General features: G+C 34.3%; 1 protein-coding gene across 3 annotated transcripts in view; it reads left to right on the forward strand.

Moving 5' to 3' along the window:
• Nucleotides 1-26,223, forward strand: part of LOC148943419 (tRNA-queuosine alpha-mannosyltransferase) — a 137,866-nt gene that overhangs the window by 99,588 nt on the left and 12,055 nt on the right. For 2 of the 3 annotated variants that reach the window (XM_089101367.1, XM_089101368.1), the window contains exons 2-3: nucleotides 23,405-23,492; nucleotides 25,664-25,784. In XM_089101367.1, coding sequence (XP_088957493.1) covers nucleotides 23,411-23,492; nucleotides 25,664-25,784 — 203 coding nt within the window. In that variant the 5' untranslated portion in view covers nucleotides 23,405-23,410. Of the gene's footprint in view, nucleotides 1-9,284; nucleotides 9,367-23,404; nucleotides 23,493-25,663; nucleotides 25,785-26,223 lie in introns of those variants that run through there. The other variant, XM_089101366.1, reaches the window with a different exon arrangement.

The following is a 26,223-nucleotide window of genomic DNA, read 5'->3' on the forward strand; positions in this document are numbered from 1 at the left end:
ATAACTTTTTCCACGTTATTGGGGGGGAAACTGCCCCCCAATATCACTTAAAAAATGGAAATGGAAAATGGATCACTTAAAAAAAAATGGAAAATGAAAAATCACTTAAATTCTTTTGATTGGTGCCAATCAAATTAAAATATACATATTTGAGTTTGAGATACTTAGATGTATTACAAGCTGCACTGTAAAACAAACTAATAAATTCTCTATTATAAATCTTCACAGTCTTTCCTAGTGGAATGAAATGAAAATTTCATATAAATGAAATTGAAATGTGTAAACATAAATCCTAGCAGATTATCATTTTAAAAAAAATTACAAGGGGGCTTAGAGAAAAAAAAATCAAAGGATCTGATTGGCTAGCTCGTTAAGTAGAACAACATATATGAATCAAGCTTTTCCCTTTTAATGTGGGTTGATGTTTCATCTTATCTACGCATAACCGATTATTGTAGGCGGGATGGTTTATTGTAAAACATTTGGAAATGCCTTTACAGGGTTACTACGACTCGACAAATTTTGAAAGAGATGACAAGACATACGTTACGACCTGCAATTTTGGGCTTTTCAAATTTTAGGCTTTTCACTTTCCAACGCAACTCTGATGTTTCATGAAAACAACAGAAGCTGTTTCTGTGTTGAAATTAAATAAAAAAAAAACAAGTTTTTTAAACTGAAAGTAAGGAGCGACATTAAAACTTAAAACGAGCAGATATTATTCCGTATATGAAAGTCCCTTCCTCAAAGTTTCGCACTTTATGCTAAGCGTATTTATTGTTTACAAAAATAAATTTGTGTAACAGAGTCAAACTTTAGCTTAAAGATGAATGCGTTGAAGAGGGGATCGCCTCGTTCACATAAGGAATCATTTTTATTCGTGTGAAGTGTTACTGTCGCTCCTTACTTTCAGTTAAAAAAACTTGTTTTTTTAATTTAATTTCTGATCGTTTTTTAGTTAATGCAGCTTTTATTTTGGTTCGCCGTCATTGAATAAGTAAACAAAATTTGCATAAAAATTTTACTTTTCTTTTTCTAAATGGCTGTCTCTAAATTTCGTTCTGACGTAATTTAAAAATTAACTTACGTAACGAACTTCTATATTTGTATATTTTTCTTCTGGAAAAAAATACAAAGTTGCACATTTTTGAAGATATGAGCTTGAAACCTATGTTATAGGGTTTTCTGATACGCTGAATCTGACAGTGATTTTCATTAAAATTTTATCACTTTTAGGGGATGTTTCCCCCCTCTTTAAAAAATCGATTAAATTTTCTCAGGCCTGTAGCCTTTGATGAGTAATACTAAACTTAATAAAATTTATATATTTAGAATCAGCATTATAAACACATTCTTTTGATACATTTATTGACATCAAAGTTCCGTTTTAAAAGTTTCGCTTACTATTGAGCCGTATCGCTTTTTTTTTTTATTGTTTTTTTTTTTTTTACGTATATGTTATTACGTATATGATGGGGTTCTCCCCTTAGTCAATACCACGCTCTTTACGTTAAAAGTTAAAAAAAATTTTAATTCACAAACCCCTGAATCACAAAGGCCGTTTAATTAGAAAAGATAGCTATTTTGAAAGCACTAAAAAAAAACTGTAGCGTAAAGAGCGAGGTATTGACTTGGGGGAGAACCCCTTCATATACTTAATAATTTCTGTTTGTTTTGAGCTCTAATGTTGCTTCTTACTTTCAGTTGAAAAAATTTATTTTTTTAAATTTAATTTCTGATCGTTTTTAAATAATGCTTGGAATTCTGGTGCGCCCTTCATAGAAATGTCCCTTACCCCAAAGAAACATCCTCCACGGAAAGATTCTCCCGAGTAATTTTTTTAATTCACACACCCTTGAATAACAAAGGCCGTTTAATTAGAATAGATAGCTCTTTTGAAAGCACAAAAAAAAACTGTAGCGTAAAGAGCGAGTTATTGACTTGGGTGCGACCCCCCTCATATACGTAATGACTTCTTTTCATTTTAACTTATATTGTTGCTTCTTACTTTCAGTTGAAAAAACTAGTTTTTTTAATTGATTTTCTGATCGTTTTTTAAATAATGCTTGGAAATCCGGCGCCCCCTTCATAGAAATGTCCCTTACCCCAAAGAAACATCCTCCACGGAAAGATTCTCCCGAGTAACAAAATTCCACATTTTTGTAGATAGGAGCTTGAAACCTCTACAGTAGGGTTCTCTGATACGCTGAATATGATGGTGTGAATTTCATTATGGTTATATAGTTTTTAGGGGGTTTTTCTCCCTTTTTTTCAAAATCAGCAAATCTTCTCAGGCACTTTCCTTTAGATGTGTAATATTAAACTTGACGAAACGTAAATATTTTAAATTAAAATTAAAATCTGATTCTTTTGATGTATCTATTGGTACCAAAATTCCGGTTTTTAGAGTTTTGGTTACCATTGAGCCGGGTCGCTCCTTACTTACAGTTCGTTACCACGAACTGTTTGATTTGGAAATCTTTATTGTCCCTTGAAAGAAAAATAGTTGGGTCCAGGAAAAGGACTGAGAAAATCGGAGAGAGATAGAGACAGAAGGGTTTGGTGTTTCTATGAGTGTATCTTCAATAGAAAACTTTGATGTCAAAGATATTCAGTATCTTTGGGGTTACTTGGGTACTATATGGGTCTTTACAAGGAAACCAGTCACGAAGAACCCGTTTTTGACGGGTTAATTCAAGAGACTGCTATAGATCAATGCAATGCATAGCGTGGTTTTCATTGCGTATATGATATTTAAACTGTTGTTTTTTGGGGTTTAGGGGGAAGGTACCTAGATTAGGCTAGGCTAGGTTACGTATTTAATATATGCTTTGCTTTACCGCCCCGCTCCCCTAATGTGAAAATACGTAGCCGAAATTTGTTTATAAATTATTACATATTCATCCTACTTTATTTTGTTTCATTAGCATTAACCAAACTTGACTTTTTAGATAGGCTCATAGGCCCATCTAATACCGAAGTACCTCTTTGGGTTAACAAAAATTCTGACATGAGAACTGGCCTCTACATTTAAAAATGAGGAAGAAAAAAGATCGTTCAAAACTTCTAGTTCATCCTTGACCCATTAGGCAGATGTAACAATAATGGTCTCAAAGGACAATAGTTGTGTATAAGCTGCCTATCCTGAGAATCTCCATTTACTCAAAATTTCTTGATTTTTACTATTCACTCTCTAATTTTCGATAGTTTTAAGGCTCTATTGGCTATCTTTTTTGAAGTCCCCTACCCAGAAAAAGCTCGAGTATATGCCTCATGCGTCTCATCGAATTAGTATCTTAATGCCCTCTAGGCCATTCAAAGGTAATGAATAACAGGAATCCTAATGAAAACAATCAAAAAGGTATTGTCCCAGCATGACATAAAGTATGAATAAAATAATCAAGAAGGGAGGCTCTATACATGGGTGCCCATATGGGGGGGCAGGGGGGGCTCTTGTCCCCCCCCCCTGGCTGAATGATGCTGCCTTATTTTTATATTTTTGTTCTGAGATTTCTATTATATGGCATTAAAAGTAGCAATTAGAAGAAGTTTGCCCCCCCTGGAATTCAGCTTATGGGCGCCCATGGCTCTATAGGGAAGAAAGGAATTTGCTCAGATTCTTAGCAGTATCTAATGGCTCTTCTTGGAGACGGAAATTAATACCTTTTTGGATTTTCTCCACAAATATTATTTATTGGACTATTGTTTCGGCTTAGTATAACATTAATCTTTAATTTTAGAACGTTCCTTGACCTAGGTACTCCTGGAAAATTATTGAAAAGTGAAAAACTAGAAATAAAAGACGATAAAAGCAAATACGAGCTTGCAGAACAAATAATAAGGCAAACTCAACTACTAAGTCCTGTTTTCCTATCAAATTTATAGGATTTATCTTCTTACCATGTACTTTCAGCTCTAAAAGCTCTTAATACCTCCTTAACAAACCTTGGAGCTTTCACTGATGATTTATGGCGATTCCAGGAACAGTTAAATACCAAACTTAAGTGTCTTAAATTTGACAAAATTTGATGGATATACGATTTAACAATTTAAGGGAAATAGGTTGTGAAGTAGCTGATGGTGTACTCCCCCAAAGCAAAATCCTATATTCGGCTGCAAAGGATATTAGAAATGGGAAGAGATTGACCTATGGCCAGGGCTGTATCCAGGATTTTTTTTTTCGGTTTTTTTTACGCAAGAATTTTTTTTTTGGGGGGGGGATGGAGGTTAAACACACAAAAAACTCAAAAAACGCATAAAAAATTATTTACATCCATTTTTGTTACGTTTTTACGAGTCAGACAAACATTGGAGGGGGGGGTCAAACCCTCCACCCCCCCCCCCCCCTGGATGCGGCCTTGTCCTTGCCTTGTCTGGCTATTCAACATGAGAATTTAGGTAAAAAAACAATAGCGTCACTTTTACTGCAGCGTCTGGCGATTTCGTAAAAAAAGTGAAGCAAATTAAAAAGAACCCGGATTATCATTCTCTATTTCTATAGAATTTAAGCTGAAGTTTTTTGGCAAGTCGTAAAGCTCAGAATTCTTTTGTTTTCAGGAATTTTGTAACTCAAATCGCCTGCAAAAGTAGGTTTACCTTAGCTCCGAGAAGTCTCGGAAGATTAAGTAAAAGTTGGCACCGGTGACAGAGTTCGGGCTCCTTACCCTCCCTACGATTTAAAGTGCCTAAAAGTCCGCTGTAGTTTAGGATAATAAACCATTTAAAACATTTCATATGTATAGAATTTGATTTGAGATATGATCCAAAATCAATTTAGATTATAAGCACAGAACATTGACTTAAAATATCTGAAAAGCAGTGTAGTTAGAAATAATGCTTCCATAAATGTATCTAGAGCCAAAATTATGCCCAAAAAGTTGTTTTCATGGGCAAAAATATTATAACGGTCGTGAAAAGTGCCAAAGACTTGACGGTGTTAAGGATGCTTTTTTTCTTTGTAGACAAGCTCCAGTTTTCCATGCTCTTTATCCGGAATCACTTAATAAGCTCTGTTTAGGGTCTTTTCAGGTTTTAAATTCGCTCTTTGCTTCTATTGCTACTACTACAACTCACTGCTGCCTCAATTCGCCAGAGACTGCCGCAACTTTCCAAATTTCTCCTCCATCCCAGTCAATTCAAGGCTTCACTATTTACCTCACTATCTAGACAAAACACTAGAACCAACACAAATATAATAAAAGAGTATTATATATATTTGTCTTTGTTCTCTCTTACCCACAGGGTACTTTTGGCTCCAAGGGAGGAAGTCAGAAGATTTTCCCAAAGGGGAGCAAGTAAATTTAAAATTTTTTCTGGTTGGGTCCAAATATACAAGTGTCAAACAGTTCGTGGTAACGAACTGTAAGTAAGGAGCGACCCGGCTCAATGGTAACCGAAACTCTAGAAAACGGTATTTTGATACAAATAGATACATCAAAAGAATCAAATTTTAATGCTGATTTCAAATATATAAGTTTCATGAAGTTTAATCCTACCCATCAAAAGTTAGGCGCCTGAGAAAATTTGGCTGATTTTCGAAAAAAGGGGGAAAGACCCCCTAAAAGTTATAGAACCTTAATGAAAATAACACCATCATATTCTGCGTATCAGAGAACCCTACTGTAGAGGGTTCAAGCTCCCATCTACACAAATGTGTAATTTTGCATTTTTTGCCAGAATAAATATCACGGGTGCGTGTTTATTTGTTGTTTTTTTTTTGTTTTTTTTTCCCAGGGGTGATCGTATCGAACCAGTTGTCCTAGAATATCGTGGGAGGGCTCATTGGAATGGAAATTGAAAGTTCTAGTGCCCTTTTTAAGTGACCAAAAAAAATGGAGGGCAACTAGACCCCCTCCCACGCTCATGTTTTTCCCAAAGTCACCTGATCAAAATTTTGAGATAGCCATTTTGTTCAGCATGTTCGAAAATATAATAAGTATGTGTTTTAGTATGGCTTAATACTCCGAAATTCCCTGGGGGAGGGCTGAAAGTTATGAACTTTACCCAATGTTAACATATAGTATTGGTTATTGGGAAGAATACAGACGTTTTCAGGGGAGATTTTTCCTTGTAGTGGGGGGGCGGGTGGGTCATGGGTTATGTGGGAGGATCTTTCCATGAAGGAAGTTTTCATGGGGGAAGGGACATTGCTATGAAGGGGACGCCGGACTTCCCAGCATTATTTAAAAAAAGATCATAAATTTAATAAAAAAACATGTATTTCAACTGCAACAGCAGCAACATCGAAACTTTAAACGAACAGAAAATATGACCTATATATTTGGGTTCAACCCGTAGTCAATTCCTTGCTCTTTAAGCCAAACATTTTTTAGTACTTTCATAAGAGCTATTTATTCTAATTAACGGCCTTTGTGAATAAGCGGTCATTTCTAAAGAATTGGAACAAAATTCGAACTTTCGCTTAAAGAGCAAGGTATTAACTAGGGGGCGAACCCCCTAATAAAAGTATTAAAAATATATGAATATAGAAGTTCGTTACGTAAGTTAATTCGTAAGTTAAGTATATTTATTGCTAATAAAAACGTTCGTAAATAAAATTAAACAAGTTTTGAGAAAGCCATTTAACGAAATAAAAGTAAATTAATATGAAAATTTTGTTTTAATTATTCATGTACGGTGAGCCAAGATCAAAACCAGTATTTATTCAAAAACGTTCAAAAATTAAATAAAAAAAACAAGTTTTTTAAACTGAAAGTAAGGAGCGACATTAAAACTTAAAACGAACAGAAATTATTCTGTATATGAAAGAGACTGTCCCCTCCTCAACGCTTCGCTCTTTACGCTAAAGTTTGACTCTGTCTCACAACTTTATTTTTTAAAACAATAAAAAACTTTAGCGTAAAGAGCGAGGCGTTGAGGAGGGGACAGTCTCTTTCATATACAGAATAATTTCTGTTCGTTTTAAGTTTTAATGTCACTCCTTACTTTCAGTTTAAAAAACTTGTTTTTTTTATTTAATTTTTAGAACCTCAAAGATCCTAATGAAAATAGGTTTTCTCTTCCTAGTGAGGTATTGCTCAGTCCGTGAAAAATATTTAAACTTTAGTTTTTTGTGGTTTAACGGGCAAAAAAGGTACCTAGGTTAGGTTGTGTATTTAATATATGCTATGCTTTACCCCCCCCCCCTTTCCATCCCCCCAAATGAACATATATAAAGCCCAAATTCATTTCTAATCTATTATATTTTCATCGGATTTTGTTTTATTTCATTAGCATTAACCAAACTTCTCTTCTCGCGTGGGTTCCAGCTAACCGATAAGTACCATATTTTATAAACAGACAACACTCTAAAAACAAAAAAACTAAAAAACCAAAACAAATAAATGAAAGTAATCTTACAACGTTACTTTGGGAAGTAATCTTATAAGGAAAACTTTAAAAATCTCTTTAATTTTTTTGTTTTGCCAGGACTTGGCCCTAATGCTCCTTTTTGTGCATGTGACCCGTAATATTTATTTGTAACTAATCATATAAATAGAAGAAGTGAACTAGAACCAAGAAGATTAAAACATCAATTTACGAAAGACAAAACTACAAGAATAGACCCATAAAATCACTCAAACCATGGGAGCCCATAAGGGGGGGGGGCAGGGGGCACCCGCCCCCTCCCTGGCTGAATGATGCTGCCTTATTTTATTTTTTTTTTGTTCTGAGATTTCAATTATATAGCATTAAAATTGCAAATTAGACGAGGTTTGCCCCCCCCCTGATGAGCTTTGCCATCCCTCCTGGAATTCAACTTATGGGCGCCCATAACTCAAACAAAGGATCTGTTTGAGTCCCTTGCTAGGACCTTGTCAGGACCAGTTGAGTCCTTATTTGTGATAAGGATCTAAACACCAACTATCTTCTTTTTATCTTTGAATCCAAATGTTGGTAAGACATCAGAATCCTGTGAGTAATCCTGTGAGTAGACAACTTCTTACGCCACAGAGACAAATACAGTAAATACTTGTATTCGGACACTACCCATGGATTTGTTGGTTTTTGGGAGGGGGCCACAACGATAGTAAAAAATTCAGGGTGGGGCCTAATAATAAAAGCAAATATGCTAATTTGAAGTACCTAGACATCCAAGAAAACTTATGAATTCAGGATGCAACCCCCCCCTCTCCCAAAGTTTACTCCTGCTCGCAACAGCAAAAATGCAAAACTCAGAAACAATGAGCCAAAACCATTTAGAAAAGAAACAAATAATCTAATCATGTTGATTAAAGTCTAGTTAAATGCCTACTGGAAATTTCAACCACGATTTGGGACATTTCTAGCAGTCAATTATCTTACAAAAACAGTTGGCAGTTAGAAGATTAGGAAAATTTTCCAGGGAGATATTTGTATTTCTTAGAACAAACGGAAACACCATCTTTGTACTGTACTGTTTTTCCTGAAGACAGTAAAATATATTTAAGTTTCTATTCATGCTTTAAACTGATCTTTTCCCTTCAACAGTGTTTTTATTCATACTTTTATGTTTAAACATACTAAAAAGAAGAATTATGAAAATTAACACTTTCAGACCCACCCCTTTTAATGGTTAAATGTCATATTTATTTCACTACACAATTTATATTATTCAACATCATAATCTGTATTTCTATTTATTGATTTTGCATTTCTGCTTATTAATTTAACCTATTTTATGAAATTTAATTTCCATTAATCCTAATAAAGCAAAATTATCTATTAGTATTAATCAGACCACTTCAATCTTTAGAGGTTTTTTTTTTTTACGTAAAAAAGTACCAGAAACGAATACGAATTATCAATTACAAAAAACCAACAATTACGAAAAAACGAATAATCACAATACGCTGAGTAAAACCCAGTTCAAGCCTACTAGGAATTTCAACAACACTTTAACCTGATTTAGTTTCGAAACACCAATATTTACTCCAAACTGAATTGTATGCTGAAAAATATTGGTGCTTCTAAACTTCGAAATGTCATCTCATTTTGGGTACTTATGCATTATACGGTACCCGCCGCTATAGATTGTACAAAGAAACCAGACAGGAAAGCAGATAAACGGGTATTTGCTAGATAAATGGTTCGCAAAGCGTGATATGTTATTGCGTTTACAATATTTAAACTGTTGTTTTTTGGGGTTTAGGGAGGAAGGTACCTAGGTTACGTTAGGTTACGTATTTACTATATACTTTGCTTTAACCCCCCCCCCCCAATGTACAAATATATAGCCCAAATTTGTTTCTAAACTATTATAGACTCATCCTATTTTATTTTATTTCATTAGCATTTACCCAACTTGACTTGTTTTGCCAACTGACTTCCCTTAGCCCCCTCGTTGGTGTGACTTTGCTTGAAAGGCATTACGTGTTTTATTTCGTCGTAAGTTCTGTCGTCGTAAGTGTTTTTCTATTTATTGATCTTGCATTTCTGCTTATTAATTTAACCTATTTTATGAAATTTAATTTCCATTAATCCTAATAAAGCAAAATTATCTATTAGTATTAATCAGACCACTTCAATCTTTAGAGGTTTTTTTTCTACATAACAAAGTACCAGAAACGAATACGAATTATCAATTACAAAAAACCAACAATTACGAAAAAACGAATAATCACAATACGCTGAGTAAAACCCAGTTCAAGCCTACTAGGAATTTCAACAACACTTTAACCTGATTTAGCTTCGAAACACCAATATTTACTCCAAACTGAATTGTATGCTGAAAAATATTGGTGCTTCTAAACTTCGAAATGTCATCTCATTTTGGGTACTTATGCATTATACGGTACCCACCGCTATAGACTTTACAAGGAAACCAGACAGGAAAGCAGACAAACGGGTATTTGCTAGATAAATGGTTCGCAAAGCGTGATATGTTATTGCGTTTACAATACTTAAACTGTTGTTTTTTGGGGTTTAGGGAGGAAGGTACCTAGGATACGTTAGGTTACGTATTTACTATATACTCTGCTTTACCCCCCCCCCCCCCCAATGTACAAATATATAGCCCAAATTTTTTTCTAAATTATTATAGACTCATCCTATTTTATTTTATTTCATTAGCATTTACCCAACTTGACTTCTTTCGTGGGTACCGCATAATGCATAAGTATCTCTTTTTGTAATAATTTATTAATCCCTTAGCCCCCTCGTTGGTGTGACTTTGCTTGAAAGGCATTACGTGTTTTATTTCGTCGTAAGTTCCATTAAATTTTGACTCATATGGGATCTTTATTGATTCTCAAGCCTCTGGTTTCGACACACATTTTCCAAGAGTATGCATACCATGAGCGCTAAACTTATTTTAAACCCAGATTGTACAATATTATAAAATGAATAACATTTCGTAGATTCATTTAATAGTGTAGTAGGGGTTTACAAAATATTATATAAAAAGACGATTTTACAAACACAATATTATTTTGAAACTTAGTTTTTTACATTCAGCGTATATATTCTCGTGTCGAATCAATTACTAACAAATAGAAACTAAATTAACAAAGAAATTTTTGAATAGTTGCAAAGACTAGATGAACGGTAACTCTGAATTCTAGTCGCAACTTGCAATCTGGGAAAATCCTCATTTCTAGATGATACTAATATACTTTGATGTTTCTAAATGTTGTCAAAGGGTTTTGTTCACAGTGGGGTTGGCACCGTTGGTGATTATTATAAAACTTAGTGATTGTTTTTCATTTGGTGATTTTACTATGTTTGGATTCCACCTTTTAATACAGTAATTTAGATTATGATGATACTGCTATTCAACTGACCTGATTTGTCAGTGGATAACGAATTTATTGCATATCAAAATAGCCGATCAGGGCAGATGACTGTAAACCGTGCTACCTATTTAATAAAGAAGAAAATTTAAGGAATATGTAATAGAGAACAGTCTCAGGATGTACGACACGCGGCTCGATTTTATGTTTGTTGCAAGTGCGGAAAATATATTACATTATTTTTATTTTAGCCTATATTCACATCCTAACTTCTAAGTAGGTGGATTATGAACATATTTCTAGTCTTTAACTACTATAATAAGCAGAGATGGGATGAAATCTGAATGAGGTATAATTCCAGCTGAAGTGCTTTTCATTATCTTGAAAAATAGTTGCAATACGAGAGTCAGACTTTCAGGAATGAACTCAGACCCTAAATTATGCCCTGGAGACATGTTTTCTAGATCTCATTTCAAGTTCAATACTGTATTATTTGCCTGAAAATTCAGATGAGTCTGGTTCAAAACATGGGCGTCCATATGGGGGGGCTAACGCCCCCCCTGGCTGAATGATGCTGCCTTATTTTTACATTTCTGTTCTGAGATTTCTATTATATAGCATTAAAAGTGTCAATTAGACGAGGTTTGCCCCCCCCCCTGGAATCCAGCTTATGGGCGCCCATGGTTCAAAAGAAGTTGGCAAAAGAAGTTTAAAAAAACCCTCGATACATTTAGAAGGCCTAGATTTCAGATTGAGTTCTAGAACAAACATTATATCTCCATCATTTTGTCATAAGAGGACAGTCAAGAACCCAAGGTTGTGATGTAGTTAAATAAGATACTCAAAAAAATTCTGGACAAAAAAGTGATTCCAACATTATTAGTTTTAATGATACTAACTCTTTTGAAGAGTCAGATGGATCGCTTAATGCTCCTCTAGAAAAGAAACAACCAGTGACTTGCAAAGCGAGACACGTGGATGAGGACACCAGTTGCAATGAAAGTTAAGGATTAAATGAAGCAGTCAGAAAAAAAATAAAAAGGCAAACCTAATGGTCTCAGCAAGGACAAATTCAACTGCAATAATAAAAACTGTAATTTGAAAAAAAACGTGAATTCGAGATAGCTGCAGTATGCAACGAGGCTTGCAACTGTCGGTTGTATATGCCATTCGTTTACCCTTTGCTCAGCTGCTGCATGTGATGTCTTAGACCCGTGTGCTATGCAGTTCAGTAATGATATTTCTTACGTTTATTGAGTTTAGCCCAAAATTGCAAATAAAATTTAGGCAGTGCCATGCATTTCCTGATGTAGCTGAGCGCTGTCTGACTTACCCTAACAACACGAGATGGCTGGCGATGGAGAGAGTGGCTTAATATCTTTTAGATTAATGTTGGTCGTTTAACCTTTATTTTTAATCTTATATTGCAGATAATATACCATCCACTCATGCCTTTTAGAATGCACAAATAAGCGATGATTTTAAATTACATAATGTGTTTCTTGGTAAAATTCTAACAGTGGTTTACCGACTTAATGTAGAGTTTCAGAGTGAAGAGGTTCAAGTTCATTTACGTCTTAATAAGGTGAAAAATTTTAAATTTTAGATTTTAAATTACAAGATGTGTTTCTTGGTAAAATTCTAACAGTGGTTTACCGACTTAATGTAGAGTTTCTGAGTGAAGAGGTTCAAGTTCATTTACGTCTTAATAAGGTGAAAAACTGCTTGAAGATGTTTCGGCTTGCACTTGCCCATTTGCTATAGAAGTTACAAAGCCTAATAATCTGCAAAACTTCAAAGACATGTATTTCGTAGGTGAAATTTGAAGCGCATACCAGTAAGATAGGAGAAAATCTTGAACACCAAATATTGAACAATGTGCTGTTGAAATTGATCACTTTCTATTCAAAGCTATGTTTGGAAATTAAATTACGAATCAATGCCTTTGCTCTTCTGAATCCACTCAAATGTTTTAATCCGACAATGGCCATTTCTGGTGCAATTTCCTCTATACTCTATTGCTTTGATGCACAGTAGATTTTCTTCAACTTTAAATTTTAAATAAGATTTGCTCAACACCAAGTGGAAAATGTGTCCGCATGTTGATGAAGAAGTCTGAAGAAAACCCCAAGCTAAAACCTGAGTGGTTTTGGTCCTTTTTAGGGGTTTGTATAGATGGTGGTGAAAATTCTTTGCTCTTGACCCTTCCCAGACTCATTGAAGTATTTGTGTCCTTGTCTCACTCCAGTGCCTCAGCAGAAACACATTTGTCTCGACTGATGTTCCTTACGAGCCTCCTGCGAAACAGGCTGGACCCCATTGCCATTTAGTATCTCATGCATGTGCATAGGTTTGTCCCAGATGCATTGAATCTTCCATGTGTTCTTCGGTGAAAAAGAAATTACGTATGGGTTATGATCAATAAATTCTTCCTTTTGTTCTTCATTCATTAATTTTTTTTTAATACAAAAAGACAATAAAGATTTAAAGAGATTTTGTGTATAAATTTATAATCGTATAATATTTTGGTATTTTGATATTCCTGTTTTAAAGCTTTAACAGATTTTCTGGCCAAAAAGAAATGATAAAATGTAGGAATGATAATTCTCTAAAGGTTTCACCTAAATGTTTACCAAATCTTTTTTATTTGGGATTTGTGTTCCATTTCCCTTTTAAGCAGTAATACAGCTAGTGGATAGTTACTGGTAAGAAAACAAAAGGCTTTTACTTGTCACCTAATACTCTGTGGTAAGTGAAAATACATGCTAAAAATTTGGACTGTAATTGATGCCAAAGGCAAAAACTTGTGAATTCATTTCATTTTTGGTGCTTCGGTACAAAATAGTCTTAAATCCACTATAGGCAAGTACGTTTAAAAAAAAAAAAAAAAAACAAATTTATAAGTTATGGTCTAAAAATCTACAATATCTGGAATTAAGTAATTAAAGTAATTAAGAGTTGTAAATTAAGAATTAAAATGAATAAAAACTTGTTAAAGCTTTTTGTCAGTAAAAATTCCAACATTACCAACTTATTTCAATCCCCCAGATGACTATAGCAATTGCCCGTAACCATCCACCCAAAGTACAAAAGTAAAGCCAGGGTTGGCGCACGGTAAAAAACAGTTGTTTTAGTGATTTTTTGGTTGATTTCGTAATTTTTTTCAATAATCTAGGGATTTATGTGCTGATTTAGTGATTTTCTGTGCTGATTTAGTGATTTCAAGCAATATGAAAAATCAACAGAAATTATAAGTCACTAGGGGTAGCAATCCTGAGTACAACTATATCTGGAGAATTCAAAAAATGAGCCATCAATAGCCGATTTGGCTATTGAATGAATATGGCAACTAGAATGAATTAAAGTTATGTGCACGGTGAGGCAGTTTTTGTAGATCAAGTGAAGTAGAAGTTAGCCCATACATAAGGAGGACAAATTAGACTCATGCCTCTCTAAGTTGTATGTTTTCTTATGGAAAATGATTTATGATTTCTAATTTTTCTTAAATTATTCGTCGGTTTTTTGGCACTAACCCCTCCCTCAAAAATACCCCTTGAAATAGTGCTGGAAATGATGGAAAGGGCTAGAAATATTGTTGAATGCGTGTAAGTTTTTTTATTTTTATTTTATGTTGAAATGTTCATTTATGAGTTAAGAGACGTAAAGTTTGTCAACCCTTCTATTATTGTGCCTGTTACCGTGGCAATGTGGGTTTTTATAATGAATTTCTATTTATATCTGTAAAGCAGCCGGCAAATTTTAACCTAAGTAAAATTTAGATTTAGAAAAGGTCTAGTATTCTGAAGAGTGGTTTCGGGCCATTTAGTTGAAGTCAGATTGGGGATTTAAAAACATTTATGGTACTTATGCATAATGCAGGCCCACCACTATGCATTGTATCAAGGAAACGAGAGACAAAACCCGCCAAACGGGTATTTCAACGGAGAAATGGAATGCAAAGAGTGGTTTCCAATACGTTTTGATATTTAACCTGTTGTTTTTTGGGGTTTAGGGGGGGAAGGTACCTAGGTTAGGTTACGTATTTAATATATGCTATGCTTTACCAACACCCACCCACCCCCTAATGTGCAAATATATAGCCCAAATTTGTTTCTAAACTATTATATATTTATCCTATTTTATTATATTTCATTAACATTAACTAAGCTTGACTTTTGCTGAGGGCCCGTATAATGCAAAAGTACCAAAATTAAAGTACCAAATTACCAAATTTAAGTGTATTTCAAACGCCCAGGGGCTATATAGGAAAAAAGAACTATATACAAAACAAGGAAATCCATAACAAATTACAAATCTCTAACGAAAAATACCTAACCTAGAAACAAAAAAACTTAATCACATAAACTTATCCTTCTTTCTAAGTATTTACTATTTTCATATCAACTCGGTTATTATTGTTGAATTATTGTTGTTGGGTTCCTACTTGGAAGAATGTCAAGAAGCAGCAAATTAGTCGAATTTTTCCATGAAATCAGAAAGCACCGGGCACTTCCTGATAAGATGGTCCAAATCTTCTCTTCTTCCTTACAGATGGGACAAGCATACCGCCCTTCAGAAATCACACTCTTTGTATCAAACGCCATCTTTTACGCTTTATCTATCAAATTCCTGCCCTGGATTGGAAGGAAATATGCCCTTAGTTGTATCCATTGGCGTTGTTTGGGGGAGGGGAAGAAATCAGGTGCCCCCCAATAATTTTGATAACAAAATATTAAATAGCACATGCCCCTTGACTCTCCAGACATGAACACCTTTTGCTCCTCCCCCAAATAAAGATGCTGGAGCTACGCCCCTGGTTTTATCCAGAGAGTATGGATAACTTATAAGAGTGGAAACTGGCACTACTGTCGACATAAAAAAATTGTCAACACCATTTAGCGTTCGGCGAAACTTGGAATTTTTTCAGTGTAATAATAAGAACAATTAATTTAGTTAACGTAATTGGTAAAATTAGGGTCTTAAGTGCTAAACTAAACTGAAAAAACTTCCTTTTCAAGATTATAACCCGTTTTTTTTGTGTATCCCTCCCTTTTGATTGCATGCCGTTTTTCAAATCGTACCAGGAAAATTTGTCACACCCGAAACAACGTTCAACTTCAAACAACCTTCTTACGTGGTAAATCCATCGGCAGAAAATTACCCCCCCCCCCTCACAAAAGATCTATATATTTCCCAATAAAAAATACTATATTTTAACATTGGGAAAATTGTGTAAATTTCTAAGCCCTTTTCCAAGGACTATGGTGGTCAAGTCATCTCTAAACGCATAATTTTTGAACCTTTTAGCAATGCTGAATCAAATAGCTGTCTCAAAGTTTTGATCAGATGTCATTGGGGAAAAAAGAAGCGTGCGAGGGAAGCTAGTTGCTCTCCAATCTTTTTGGTCGTTAATAAAAGATGAATGAATTCCGTTCGAATGACCCCTCTCCCGATCTTCTAGTACTATTGGTTCGATACGATTACCCCCGGGAAAAAAGCACACGTCAGTAGGGAAGCCCTTTCGACTCCCGTACGTACATAATTTATTCAAGGATTATTGATCGGGTCTAATGGGGTCAATGACTCCATTTTTCAAGGTCGATTTATTTGTTGTTTCTAGGTGTAGTGACTCCGGGACAAAGTTTGCACATGCGCATTGAATTCTAACGATACAATGTATTGATCCACCCGAGGGGAACTGGATTTCTGAGAAATTGATTGCATGATCGACTAGAACAAGAGGAGAACTGGATTTCTAGGAAATTGATTACATAATCTGGCGGGAAATTATTGATCCACAAACGGAATTAGAAATTACATCACTTGTTTCCTAGGAATTATGCGGGACTCCAAAGAGATAGAAATTCCCTTTAACAATATGGCTTCTCTGATCTTTAGGCTTAGTGATAAATTCGGAAACTAATATTCTATCGAAACCTTAATAGTGTAGCTAGGAACACCTATGAGATGAAGAAAGATTTACTATATTTTACGCGGGAAATGGTTTGCTAAGAATTTCAATTGTGACAGCGCAGGGATGCCGAAACAAAGGAACACGCAGAAATTCCTTCTAGGGGATTATTTAGGCGAAACAGTTTGAGACATTTTAGAAGATGATTTAGGCGAAACAGTTTGAGACATTTTAGAAGATGATTTGGAGTGAAACTCTGTGGTTGTTATAATACATAAGTTCCATTTAAACAATGTTATGAGGTCCCCTACACCAACGTCAAAGGGTCCCCCGGGCCCCCAACCCATTTTTTAATACTTTTTTTGTACACCCCAACATCAAGCAATACTTTTCAAAAGGCTTTTTTTTATCTTTTCAGAACAAGTTCTTTTCTTAATATCCCTCCTAAACCAATTTTACAATTTGAAGTACTCATCTTTTTCACCCACAACTTTACTTTAAGGCTTTTTGAATACCCCAACACCAAGCAATACTTTCAAAGGCTCTTTTATATCTTTTCAGAACAAGTTCTTTTCTTAATGTACCACCTAAACCCATTTTACATCTTGAAGTACTCATTCTTTTCACCCACGACTTTAATTTATGGCTTTTTGAATACCCCAACACCAAGCAATACTTTCTAAAAATTTTTTTATATCTTTTCAAAACAAGTTCTTTTCATAATGTTCCCTCCTAAACCAATTTTACAACTTGAAGTACTCATCCTTTTCACCCACCACTTTACGTTATGGCTTTTTGAATACCCCAACACCAAGCAATACTTTCAAAAGGCTTTTTAATATCTTTTCAGAACGAGTTCTTTTCTTAATGTTCCCTCCTAAACCAATTTTACAACTTGGAGTACTCATCCTTTTCACCCACAACTTTACTTTATGGCTTTTTGAACACCAACAACACCAAGCAATACATTCAAAAGGCTTTTTATATCTTTTCAGAACAAGTTCCTTTCTTAATGTTCCATCCTAAACCCATTTTACAACTTGAAGTACTCATCCTTTTCATCCAAAAAATTAGTTTATGACTTTTGGAACACCCCAACACCAAGCAATACTTTCAAAAACCTTTTTTGTATCTTTTCAGAATTATTTCCTCTTTTAATGTTCCCTCCTAAACCAATTTTACAACTTGAAGTACCCATGCTTTTCACCCACAACTTTACTTTATGGCTTTTTGAATACCCCAACACCAAGCAATACTTTCAAAAGGATTTTTTTATATCTTTTCAGAACAAGTTCTTTTCTTAAAGTCCCTCCTAAACCCATTTTACAACTTGAAGTACTCCTTCTTTTCACCCACAACTTTACTTTATGGCTTTTTGAATGCCCCAACACCGCGCAATACATTCGAAAGGCTTTTTATATCTTTTCAGAGCAAATTCCTTTCTTAATGCCCCTCCTAAACCAATTTTACAACTTGAAGTACTCATCCTTTTCACCCACAACTTTACTTTATGGCTTTTTGAATACCCCAACACCAAGCAATACTTTCAAAATGTTTTTTTATATCTTTTCAGAACAAGTTCCTTTCTTAATGTTACTTCCTAAAACAATTTTACAACTTGAAGTACTGATCCTTTTCATCCACAACTTTACTTTATGGCTGTTTGAATACCCCAACACCAAGCAATACATTCAAAAGGCTTTTTTATATCTTTTCAGAACAAGTTCCTTTCTTAATGTTCCCTCCTAAGCCCATTTTACAAATTAAAGTCCTCATCCGTTTCACCTACAACTTTACTTTATGGCTTTTTGAATACCTCAACACCCAGCAATACTTTCAAAGGCTTTTTTGTATCTTTTCAGAACAAGTTCCTTTCTTAATGTTCCCTCCTAAATCAATTTTACAAATTGAAGTACTCATCCTCTTCACCCACAACTTTACTTTATGGCTTTTTGAATACCTCAACACCAAGCAAAACTTTAAGAGAAATTTTTATATCTTTTCAGAACAAATTTTTTTCTTAATGCCCCTCCTAAACCAATTTTACATTTTGAAGTACTCATCCTTTTCACTCACAACTTTACTTTACGACTTTTTGCATACCCCAACACCAAGCAATACTTTCAGCTTTTTTATATCTTTTCAGAACAAGTTCCTTTCTTAATGTCTATCCTGAACCAATTTTACAACTTGAAGTACTCATCCTTTTCACCCACAACATTACTTTATGGCTTTTTGAATACCTCAACACAAAACACAGTTTTCACAATGAAGTGAAGAAAAGTTCAAGTTCTCTTCTGAATTTTCTCAAAGAAAAGAAAAAGTTATAGTCCAATTCTAATTTTCTCCAAAGAAAATAAAAAAATCTCTGACTTTTCTAATAAACATTCTAAGCGTCGACATGTTAACGTATCCTAAATAATAGAAATATAACAAAGTAAAGCATAAAATATTTTTATTGAAATAACAACATGTAGAATGTTAACATAAAAGTATATTACATACATTATAATGCACTATTAATATCATTCAGCCACTTTGAGCATTTTGAATCTGTTCCATAAAATAAATCATTAGGTTCTCTCTTGATACTAGAGTTACTCACTTCTCTTAGTTCATAACCACTTGAACAATCATTATTCCATTTCGAGTCATATATAATTTTTACTGGGATGTCACATACAGGTTCAATACACATTTCATCTTGCTATTATTTAATTCATTGACCATAATTTTCACTTATGCTTTATTCTCCATTAATTTATCTTGACTTTCATTAGTGATATTGGCTGCAAATGCTCTTTTTATTTTGACTGTGATTTCATTGCCTATTATCACATTATTTTTACAGAGGTAACAGTTATGGCACGTTGACAAGATATGATTTATGATGTTGGTGCAGCAGTATGCATGTCTTCTTTTTCCCTTTGTTTTCATTCGAATGCTAAGACCGGAAAGATGGCGATACGATCTATCAACGGCTAACATGTTACCAGAACCATTAGCTAGAAGTTGTCCCTCTTCATCAACTATTATTTTTATGTTGGCATTCTCTTTGAGTACTAACTTCTCTGGAAATGATACTTTCTTATATCCACCATTTGCATGATGGAAATTCTTGAGTACTCCTAAGGAATTTAACTTCTCACTGTCATGACAATGTAGGCATACATTCCCAATAAGATCTCCACTACTACTTTTTTCATAGTTCAAATATATCTCTTTGTTAGCATTCAAGGCAACGATGACTTTATCATGCAAACACACTTTCCTCGAATAATTCATTTTCACTTCTTTTTTAAAATATGATGTCAGTGTTTAACCGTCCAATGGATGAAAATTATAATCTAATACATGTAATAAACTAGATAGTCTCGATAAACTACCATGGAGTACCACTGGGATAGCCGGTTCCGATGTAAGAGCAAGCACAGTGTACGATTACTATAGCCGCAAGCATATTTCATGTTGTTATAGATGGCAGCACAACTTATTTTTCCTTCACCCGGGCACCTGCAGCCAACCTACAATACCACCCTTTTTTCAAGTAAATGCATTACCGTTAGGTTCATTTAGGTTCACTTAGCGTTGTGGGCCATGCTAAGTGAACCTAAATGAACCTAACGTGAATGCGGTTACTTGAAAAAAAAGTTGTGATATTGTATGTTGGCTGCAGGTGCCCGGGTGAAGGATAAATCAGTTGTGCTACCATCTATAACAACATGAAATATGCTTGCGGCTATAGTAATCGTACTCTATGATTGCACTTACATCGGAAGCGGCTTTCCCAGTGGTACTCCATGATAGTTTATTGAGACTATCTAGTTTATTGCATGGATTAGATTAGTAATTTTCATCCATTGGACGGATAAACACTGACATCATATTTAAAAATGAAGTGAAAATGAATTATCCGAGAAAAGTGTGTATGCATGATAAAGTCATCGTTTTCTTGAATGCTGACAAAGAGATATATTTGAAATATGAAAAAAGTAGTATTGGAGATCTTATTGGGAATGTATGCCTACGTTGTCATGAAAGTGAGGAGTTAAATTCCTTTGAAGTACTCAAAAATTTCCATAATACAAATGGTGGATATAAGAAAGTATCATTTCAAGAGAAGCTAGTACTCAGAGAGAATGCCAACATAAAAATAATAGTTGAGGAAGAGGGACAACTTCTAGCTAATGGTTCTGGTAATATGTTAGCCGTTGACAGATCTTATTGCCATCTTTCCGGTGTTAGCATTCGAATGAAAACAAAGAGAAAAAGAAGATATGCATACTCCTGTACCAACATTATAAATCATATCTTGTCAACGTGCCAGAACTGTTACCTCTGTAAAAATAATGTGACAATAGACAATGAAGTCACAGTCAAAATAAAAAGCGCATTGGCAGCCAATATTACTACTGAATGTCAAGATAAATTAATGGAGAATAAAGCATAAGTGAAAATTATTACTACCAAAGATCATATGGTCAATGAATTAAATTATAACAAGGATGAAATGTGTATTGAACCTGTATGTGACATCCCAGTAAAAATTATATATGACTCGAAATGGAATAATGATTATTCAAGTGGTTATGAACTAAGAGAAATGAGTAACTCTAGTATCAATAGAGAACCCAATGATTTATTTTATGGAACAGATTCAAAATGTTCAAAGTGGCTCAATAATATTAATAGTGTATTATAATGTACGTAATATACCTTTATGTTAATATTCTACATGTTGTTATTTCAATAAAAATATTTTATGCATTACTTTGTTATATTTCTATTATTTAGGATACGTTAGAATGGTCGACACTTAGAATGTTTAGTCGGAGATATTTTTATTTTCTTTGGAGAAAATTAAAATTGGACTCTAACTTTTTTCTTTTCTTTGAGAAAATTCAGAAGAGAACTTGAACTTCTCTTCACTTCGTTGTGAAGACTCTGCTTGGCGTTGAGGTATTCAAGAAGCCATAAAGTAAAGTTGTTGGTGAAAAGGATGAGTACTTCAAGTTGTAAAATTGGTTTAGGAGGGACATTAAGAACAACAATTGTCCTGAAAAGATATAAAAAAGCCTTAAAACGCATTGCTTGGTGTTGGGGTATTAAAAAAGCCATAAAATCAAGTTGTGCGTGAAAAAGATGAGTACTACAAGTTGTAAAATTGGTTTAGGAGGGACAATAAGAAAAGAGCTTGTTCTGAAAAGATATAAAAAAAGCCTTTTGAAAGTATCACTTGGTGTTGGGGTAGTATTCAAAAAGCCATAAAGTAAAGTTGTGGGTGAAAAGGATGAGTACTTCAAGTTGAAAAATGGCTTTAGGAGGGATATTAAGAAAAGAACTTGTTCTGAAAAGATATAAAAAAGCCTTTTGAAAGTACTGCTTTGTGTTGGGGTATTCAAAAAGTTATAAAGTAGAGCAGTGTGTGAAAAGGTTAAGTACTTCAAGTTGTAAAATTGGTTTAGGTGGGACATTAAGAAAAGAACTTGTTCTGAAAAGATATAAAAAAAAGCCTTTTGAAAGTATTGCTAGGTGTTAGGGTATTCAAAAAGCCATATAGTAAAGTTGTGGGTAAAAAGGATGAGTAATTCAAGTTGTAAAATTTGTTTAGGAGGGACATTAAGTAATGAACTTCTTCTTAAAAGATATAAAAAAGCCTTTGAAAGTATTGCTTGGTGTTGGGTACTCAAAAAGCCATAAAGTAAAGTTGTGGGTGAAAAGGATGAGTAATTGAAGTAGTAAAATTGGTTTAGGAGAGAATATTAAGAAAAAAACTTGTTCTGAAAAGATATTAAATTAAAAAAAACAAGTTTTTTAAACTGAAAGTAAGGAGCGACATTAAAACTTAAAACGAACAGAAATTATTCTGTATATTCTGTATATTCTGTATAACGCCTCGCTCTTTACGCTAAGGTTTTTTATTGTTTTAAAAAATAAAGTTGTGAGACAGAGTCAAACTTTAGCGTAAAGAGCGAGGCGTTGAGGAGGGGACAGTCTCTTTCATATACAGAATAATTTCTGTTCGTTTTAAGTTTTACTGTCGCTCCTTACTTTCAGTTTAAAAAACTTGTTTTTTTTATTTAATTCATAAAAGCTTTGGACAAGTCTTTGTGCGATGGATACGCATTTTATCCTTAAATCCTTTTGCTTGCAGTTATAATCCAAGTCTCTAAAATTTGCATCCATGTTACTTATGGGTTTGGACCCTGTGAAGTTGTAGAAGATGAATTCCTGAAAATTAGTTAGTTCAGATAAAATAAAATGATAAAGTTGTTAGATAAAAAACTTTTATATGCCGTTAATTTTTGTATCTATGAATTAATTGGAAAATAACAGATGGAACTATTTTGTTTAAGACTGAATTTTATCCTTGGCAGAAATCGTGATATTCCGCTAAAATTTTGCCCTAAAGGCTGGGGGGACATTTTTAATAACATCAAAACCTAAGAACCATTTTTTTTTTTATAAAAAAAGAGTATTAATTTTTTTTCCAGAAGGTTGCAGGGTTTTACAATTCATCTGTATTTTGGACCTTCTCGGGTAAAGTAGACAATAGCCACTCTGGTCCTTCTGTTGGTACCCATACCCAGTCACAACCACCTTGCGACCAATCCAAGAATTGGCTGCCTGCACTCCACTGCATTTAGTGCCGCAGGGTTCATCCAAGAAGTTGAAAGGATTTTTAGCTTCTCTCATGCTCTAGTATTTTTTTTTAAAGCCATACGCTAATGCAAAATAGCAAAAATTATATGTAATTTGTCGTTAACATAATTTTTTCTTTCAGAATACAATGGAAAGCTCCAAACAGAAAGTTCTTTTAATCGAACCATTTTATGGGGGCTCGCACAAACAGCTGATTGACAAAATAAATGGTTTGTATGCTTTTGATTTTACGGTTTCATTTGTTGCTTAGTTTCAAATACGATTTCGATTTTCTTGACAGATTTATAAATAGAAAATATAGTACTCAACATTGAATTGAAATTATTATAATTAGTATAATGAGCTATGTTTCTACTTCTAGAATTTCTTTAAAATTCGTGAAAATAAAAATAACTCAGCCTTAGACTACACCATGTAACTATGAAAATTATGATTCGAATATCCATGGGAATCGGTAGCGTCATCTATAATTTTCAAGCAAGATTATACCGCCACCTATGCTGTTGATTTCGAAGATAGGAGAACTAAAACATATGACGAAAAAGACATATTTTGTCAAACGATACCGATCAAAGTAACGTCGCCATGCTAATTCTTGGTGGTATGTTTGATTGAGAGAGTAATTCTGTAAAATGTTCCAATAAATTTTATAGAAAAAAAACACTCTGAGCACCCACATAAAAAAGATCAATATATTAGTATTTTACCGTCAATAGTACGGTTGTTGATGCAAAAAACTCTTTTTTAAAGCAAAGTTTTCCAGCCAGAAAAGCAGATTTTTCTGCTTTGATTAAAACAGAAACTTGGCAAAATTCGTCAACATGAAGGTACATTTTCTTCAGGCTGCGGAAAAGGCTATTATAGTCTTTTTTACTTTTAAAAATTGAACTCAGTAGCTCTACCTAGGGTCATTCGACTAGTACTTTTATTACACAGTCATGTTATAGTCCACAGTCATGTAAGAGCCATGTGAGTAGATCCAATTCACTTTAGTTTCTGATTCTCTTTGGCTTAGGCTAATTTCTGAAGTTGTGATAGTATAGTTCATATCAAGTCTGGAAGAACAAGAACCTTAATAGATTCAGGTGTTATTCAATATACTACTTCAAAGGAAAATCAGGTCCCGTTTTTGCATCGCTGTCGTTTCAACCCGAGATAGAGGCCGTCAAAGATGGCTCGCAAAGTGCCATTTTTTGCAAAATATAAAATTTCCTTACCTCTGGAACGGTCCAAGACACAGTTCATATAATTATCCAGTATGATCATTCCCTATCTCACCCATTATAAAAACCCGGACCGGGGTGCAAGTGCTCCAGAGAACGTAGAAACATAAGCGGCATCAGATCTTTTCACGGGTAGACAAGTCAGACGCGAAACAATCGGAAACAAGCGGAAACCCCCTATTACGAATAATGCACTTTACGCAAAACAATCGGAAACAAGTGGAAACCCGCTATTAATAACTGCACGAAGAAGTGGGAGGAGCTTTTGTTCGCACCGAGAACGAAGACCAGAAATGATCTCCGATAAGCTTACTGGATAATTATATGAACTGTGGTCCAAGAGAATGTTTTTTTTTTAATATTGAATGGAAACATATGGTCCGTCCCAAAATATCAATCCACGGTCTTGTGCTGTAGCTCTATGTTTTTTTCTTGTTCTTTTCTAAAATTTTATAGAAAATTTTAGTTTTGGCTTAGTATTGGTAACCGTCTAGAAAAGTTGAATGTTTTACTGAATATTTTATTTTATTAAAGATAATACAAACTAAAGAAGGAGTTTCGATTTTCTGATCCAAACAAAATATTGCATAGGGGCTACCAACGTGGGAATTCTGTATCTATATTCTCTAAACTCTGGAAATCAACCTTCAAGAATTGAGATGTGGACGCTGGGTCTTTGGTCTTTGTGCTGGTAGCGGAAAAAAATGGACACATCAGTGCCATCCGTGCAAAAAATGATTCTCCTCGTTGTTCAAGCCAGGGGTTTAAGTTTCCTGTATAAGGTTTTCGGCCACGGCGATTCTAGTGGTGTACTTTGTATTTCGATACCACTTTTTTTCAATATTCTGATAAATTTATTTTCAAAATAACATTTTAATATTAAGACTAATTTAGATAATAATTACCATCCCTGAATCAGCAAGAAATGACGATTTTTTCTCACTTGTCAGTTTTTGTTTCAAACATGTTTTTGATTTTGGGCTACTAGAGGCCAAGGTTCATCTTTTACTAGATTGCAGCTACCGCTGCAACCGCGATCAATATTACAATATTAATATGATTGTTCTGATTGTCAATATCGGTATACTTTGGCAATAATTAAAAATCCCTAATATCACCTTCTTTCCGTTGGATGTACATTTTTCTCAATCTTACAGATATTCTTGTGACAGTTGGAATGGAAACACATTTGGCAACGCTGACGGCAAAGAAATGGCATTGGAGAGCCCGAGTCTCTGCGCTTATTTTATGGGAACAGATACCATATCTAGAATTTGAGTAAGAAATTTGCAGAACTTCAGTTTTTTTCAACAAAATTGCTTTAAAACTTGCAAAATATGCTGAATCTTATGAGTTTCCCTACAAATAGAGAAAATAGGAGTTAAGTCCACTTCCAAAATTTGGTTCATAGCTAGTACAAAAACGTTCAAAAAAATCTAAAAAAGGGGTCTTGAGATTTGGGGATTGATCATTACTCTTTGATCTACTCCTGAGTTGTCACTTTGTTACTCCTCCCTCCCATTCCTACCCATTAAAAAACCCTAGTTCATTACTTTTACTGTTAATTTCCGTCGTATAAAAGCATTGTTTAAAGCAGAGGCTACTATCCTACCTGAACGATTTATAAAGTCATGGAATTTATGGGTCCAGCGCTTGCAAGTGATATTTCTCTTTTGTGCATGAGAAATGTTTTGCAGCCTTACCCTTATTTAAAGAT

This window comes from Artemia sp. Qi Xiang Cuo, chromosome 15, assembly GCF_049724085.1.
Source record: "Artemia sp. Qi Xiang Cuo chromosome 15, ASM4972408v1, whole genome shotgun sequence".
Lineage (NCBI taxonomy): Eukaryota > Metazoa > Arthropoda > Branchiopoda > Anostraca > Artemiidae > Artemia > Artemia sp. Qi Xiang Cuo.